General features: G+C 48.1%; 1 protein-coding gene across 1 annotated transcript; it reads left to right on the top strand.

Annotated features, from left to right (window-relative positions):
* Positions 1 to 1,838: 1,838 nt before the first annotated feature.
* Positions 1,839 to 5,501, top strand: Bsx (brain specific homeobox). The gene is made up of 3 exons (XM_026402680.2): positions 1,839 to 2,100; positions 4,099 to 4,295; positions 5,262 to 5,501. The coding sequence occupies exons 1-3, from the start codon at positions 1,839 to 1,841 to the stop codon at positions 5,499 to 5,501; spliced, it is 699 nt and encodes a 232-aa protein (XP_026258465.1).
* The last annotated feature ends 215 nt before the right edge of the window (positions 5,502 to 5,716 follow it).

Genomic DNA, 5,716 nt, shown 5'->3' with positions numbered 1-5,716 from the left:
AAGGGTGCAGGCGCAGGCCAAAGTTTGGCCCTCAAAAGCTACTCAGCCGTTAGCGTATGGGGAGACATACCCTTGCTAGAAACGGATCTCATCAGCTGCTTTGGATGGTGGTGGTCTTTTTACCAGTTTCCACCTTCTTAGTCTCCCTCCAGCCCAGTAAAGGATGACTGGACCAGCAATAATGGCTAGAGAACAACTTTTTGAAAAGTCAGCTGACTTACTTTCCATGGTCACCTGCTCTCCTTTCCTCAGTTCTTACCATTATAAACTTTAAAAAAATGAAACCAATCAACAACAAAACCCCACACATTTCAGACTCCAGGACAGTGTTCTGTATTCATTTAGATGCCTCTTGTCAAGATCTTATTTTAAAGTCCCCCCCACCGTGCTTCTTCCTTCCTTGTACCCTCCTTATCTATTTACCATTTACCAGTTCATCTGTATGGAATAGGATGCTTCCACTTCCTGGAGCACTGTAGTTTGGGGCCTAATTGATTCTGGTAATTAATTTGTTCTACCTGCTAGATCAGATGGAAATCCTATCCATGCACCTAAGGATTAGCACTTGGCTTTCTAACGCCTCCTCTAATTATCTAATAGCATGGGTTGTGAGGACTCAGTCTCTATTAAAACACTTTTGCTATTAGCAGTAGTGATTGGAATTGTGATGATGACTAGATTTCAATAAATTAGAGCTTAAAAATGGGGAGATGGAAGAGAAGTGCCTTCTTTTAATTTCCCTGAGTTTAACATCAATAATTAGAGCAATTTTTGGAGATGCGAGCCAAAATTATCCCTGCTGTGTTGTGGATGATCACCTTAATTTTGGCAAATTGACTTCTGGGAAATAAATGTGACAGATTGGAAAAAGACAGGGGGAAAAAGATTGGGAAGGAGGGGAAAGGAACAAGAGGGGAAAAAAACCTGTTTAATTATTTGGGGGACTAGGGTTGAAAGGACTGTAATAGCAGAAGTAGCAAACCATATGAGTGAAATGAGGAGGAAGTAATGGAAATTTCAGGGAGGATGGCATTAAAGGGTAGCTTTGGACATTTTTAAACTGACCAAATCACTTGAATAATCTAGACATAGATTTTTCTCTCACCCACTCCCTATAAGTGAGGTCAAGAATGTTAAGATCATTTTTACTTATCTCAATAATCCAGTCATCTCTCCTATCAATTTGAGATGAATCTAGCTACTTAAAATAGTGGACAATTTTCTCTTTACTTCTCCCCTTTTCCTTTTGCCGTCTATTATTGAATCTCTTAAAACTCTAGGCCCAAATGCCTTGAATAAGTGCTTTATTGCTATGGGGTTCTTTTAATGTCTCTTCTCTAAGGTGGGAGGAGTTTGTTGGACAACAGAGACTTTTTTCTTTTAGTTTTTCTCTAAAAGACGACTGGGAACAAAGCAGCTCTTGCGATGTATGTGCACGGGGGGCTGGGGCAGAAATTGAGGTCCAGAAGCCTCCTAGGAACCCGAACCCAGAAGGCTCCTCTCTCGCCAGGCTCGGCCAGGCGTATTCAGCACCGCGGACAGATCCCCGCCCCGCCCCAAGCCCACCTCACCCTCCCCTCTGCCTCCGGCAGCCTTGCCATTGGCTCTCCCGGCTCCCCTCTCGAAGCTGCCAATTCTCCAGCACATAGACCCAACCTACCCAGGATCTTGTGTTCTCGCCTTTCCAGTGCCCGGGATAGTCCAGGCCGAGGAGAGAGCAGTGGAGATCTGAGTCTCGGAGAAGGGTTGTCGGATCTCCACCAGGCTTGCTGAGACGCTGCCTGCTTCACACACTTTATTCCCGGCCTTCGCCCTGTGGCAGGCGCTCCGCGCTCAAGATGAATCTCAACTTCACCTCTCCTCTACACCCGGCGTCTTCTCAGAGGCCCACATCCTTCTTCATAGAGGACATCCTGCTGCACAAGCCCAAGCCGCTGAGGGAGGTGGCCCCTGACCATTTTGCCAGCTCTTTGGCTTCCCGGGTGCCTCTACTAGACTATGGCTACCCCCTCATGCCCACACCTACCCTCCTGGCTCCTCACGCCCATCACCCTCTGCATAAGGGAGACCACCACCATCCTTATTTCCTTACCACCTCGGGTAAGTAGCAGGGGCCTTAATGTGCGGGGAGCAAGAGAGCAGGCCTTCTAGCACAGTCCCTAAGCCTGTGATAGAGCTAAGCAAAGGCCAGCTCTGGGTTGGCCTGGCTTGGTCCACCCCCCTACCTCCCAGATCAGTAACAATAGAGGGTTGGGGACTTGGCTGAGAGCACGCAGAGCTCCCTTGAAGCATACCAACCCATGGGGATAATTTGTGGTCTCTCTGCACTTTTTAAAATGGAGATACATCTGGCCAAGAGGCAGCTAGAGGTGAATGAGTTTGACGTATTACTGGAGGGCAGTGCTCAGTTCCACTGGTGATCTTCCTGGCTACTTTGGCCCATGTCTCTATTCCAATTCTTCACCTCTCCTGACTCCAGGAGACCCTTGTCAGTCCCCTCCCATGGAACTAAACTCAACTTTCCAGCTCCGAAGCCGGAAACTTTCCACTTGGCCAGCTTTCTTCTTCCAGGCGCGGAACACTGGCAGACCCTGCAGAGGGTATAGAAGTGAATGAGGGTTGGGATAGTCTGAGGGAAAAGGCATTGCACTGTCCAGAATAAGGGCAGAAAGGATAAGAAACAAAGGAAGAGACATGAATTTCCTTAACTCTCTTCACTCTTAATGTTTTAGCATTTAATTTAGGATCTTAAGCTAGGCAGTCCTCCCCTGCCTCAGATGCCAGAGTCGTTGGAGCCGGGTGCTGAAGTATTTTGATTTCTGCAACTTGGTAAGGGTAGGGATTAGCAAAATGTGGTTGGCACAAGAAGATTTGGGGAAATATCTACCGCTGCACCCTGTCTTTCTCTGAAAGGACACATCCAAGGTTTTCTTCTCTAGAATTTTCATTCCAGCCAGAATAATTTGTTTAGTCCAGATGCTGAGTACAGCAGTGGAAACAACCTAGTCAGGGCAAGAGCTGGGAAAAGACAGGAGACAATCTGTGAAATGTGGGCACTAGTATCCAGGACAAAAGGGAAAAGTGTGAAGCTGAATCTCAGACACTGTATTGGAGAGAAGAATCTAAAATTCATCTTGAGGTCCACATCCTCTATTTGTTTCGCCATCTGAGTGGCAACAGTCTCCTCTCAGCTATGCTGTTGTTGCCCCCATGTAGCAATGGCCAATGCCTGTGGTACTGGACCTGTTTGCTTTGTGTGTTAGTTCCTCCACCCCTTCTGGATTGGCAGCTATTTGGTGTCTGCAGCAGCTTCTGTCTGCTTGGTTCATTTCTCGAACTGTAAGGCCTGGGAGGGTCAGAAAAGACAGGAGAAGTCTCCCCTGAGCGAGCAAGGAAAAGTGCTCTGTCCTTCCCCTTTGCTTACTTTGGAGTCAGAAAGAAAGAACAAGGACCAGATTAGAGAGGACGGTTGCAACCAGGAAACTGACAAGGAAATGTGAAAGGAGGGTTTCTGAGCTTCTCTGGATAAGAGTTTTCCTCTCTTTGGTTGCAGGAGGGTGGGGGCACTTGGGAAAGAGATTTTTTTTTTTTAATTTACTGAATTCAGGAGGCAAAATCATACCTTTCCTCTTCATACTAGCTTCTTTACACAGCACTAAGTGTCATCAGTGATTTGGGTGGGTACAAGTGGACATCTCTCAGAACCATCTGATGTTTTCAAGAAAACTTTTTCAGGTGCAACCGACCACTAGGTGCAGATAGACCCGACAGAAGTCTCACTTCAAAGAGACATTTAAAAAAGATTTCCAGATCGGTTTTGTAGTTTTATTTTCCATTTTAGTTGCTGTTTATTATTTGTATTTCTAGATGGCCTTTTAGAAAAAGATCTCTAAGCGCTATTTTGTACTTCCCCACTCCCACCCCCACCTTGAATTCTTGTGAAGAGGGCGCCAGGAGCTTTGGGACAAGCAGGAGACTGGACTGGTGGAGGCCAGAGGCCAAGGGAAGCGCTGGACACTAGAGGTGGGGAGTGGAGGAGAACGGAGGTTGCTTCCCCGTGATCTGGTCTTGGCTACCTGGCTGTTCTTCTCTCTGCAGGGGTGCCAGTTCCCGCGCTGTTCCCGCACCCCCAGCACGCCGAGCTGCCTGGGAAACACTGCCGCCGCCGCAAAGCTCGTACAGTTTTTTCTGACTCACAGCTCTCGGGTTTGGAGAAGAGGTTCGAGATCCAGCGCTACCTGTCCACGCCAGAGCGGGTGGAACTGGCCACCGCCCTCAGCCTATCGGAGACGCAGGTGGGCCGGAGGAAGGGGAGTCCTTGATCTCTGCTTCACTACTCTCTCCCCTTAACTCTTAACTCTTCAGGACCCATTGAGGAACTCTTCGAGTGATAATGAGCCCGTTCCCCATTTTTCTAGGCTTTCATTTTTCCAAGATCATTACTAAAAGCACAGATACCCCAACTTCACTCTAGACTTTCCGAAACAAAGTTACTCCAGTGCGTCTCTACGTGAAGAAAAATCTCCTCGGGTGATAAACTAGGTAGTTTCTTGTCTGGAGAAACTCATACAAGGAGATTCCCCCCCCCCCTTCTTATTTCTATCTGTATCGCAGCAGCCAGTCTTCACACGCAGCCCCACCCAAGCCCCAACACACACTGTAGTTTAAGCCCTTTCTTTCTATTCCCTCGTCCTGGGTGGAATAATTGTTTTCATTTAGCTCCAGGGGATTTTCACCTGCAGGCCCCAAACTCTTTCCTCTAGTCCTCCTCTCTCATATGCATCCGGAAATGGAACTTGCTGTGAAATCATTAGATCTGTCAGGTCTGGGTATGATTTCTTTCCGATGAAAACTAGCAAGTTCAGTTCTCATCTTTCTGTCCAGGTGTTGTGCTGGACCAGGTATTTAGATATCTCAATCAAAGGAACACAAATTGAATTTAAAAGAGAATCGTCTACACAGCACTTACTATTAGTAATTCTGATTAATAACAGTATTGATAATCACTAACCACAACATTTTAATCCTCATCATTATTTTCGGACAATAAGTTCTGGGAGCCATAGGATGTTTGATTCTCATTCAACCTAAAACCATAATTTGTGAGCACTTTATTTAGTAGTTAACCCTAGTGAGGCGGCCACAGTTCTTGGTAATTCGTCAATGGATTGCTGTCCGTTTTCCTAAACCCCCAGCAGTCGCTCAGATTAGTATGGGTTTGGAAGAATGACACGATTTTGTTTCTGTCGCTCCGAAATCAGGTGAAAACGTGGTTCCAGAATCGGCGGATGAAGCATAAAAAGCAGCTGAGGAAAAGTCAAGACGAGCCCAAAGCTCCAGACGGGCCTGAGAGCCCTGAGGGTAGTCCCCATGGTCCAGAAGCTGCAGCCGCCGACGCTCGGCTGAGCCTGCCCGCCGGCCCTTTCGTGCTGACCGAGCCAGAGGACGAGGTGGACATTGGGGACGAGGGGGAGCTCAATTCCGGGCCGCAAGTGCTCTGAATCGTCTAGCTGGGAAGGGGAGGCGGGAGAGGACACGGCCCCGCCAGACGCTCTTTTCTCGCGAACCGGAAGGCTGGGACTCCGATCTTGCAGCGGGCGGTGGAGATCAGCTCCTGGAAGACCAACAAAACCCACCTGTCAACCCCTCAGCGGGTGCGGAGCCAGCGCGGCCCGGGACTGGACCTCACGCCCCTCCCCGCCCCAGCCCTGTAAAT

The sequence above is a fragment of the Urocitellus parryii genome, chromosome 4, assembly GCF_045843805.1.
Source record: "Urocitellus parryii isolate mUroPar1 chromosome 4, mUroPar1.hap1, whole genome shotgun sequence".
Taxonomy (NCBI): domain Eukaryota; kingdom Metazoa; phylum Chordata; class Mammalia; order Rodentia; family Sciuridae; genus Urocitellus; species Urocitellus parryii.
The sequence above is the reverse complement of the archived record's forward strand: the minus strand, read 5'-3'. Positions and strand labels throughout refer to the sequence as shown.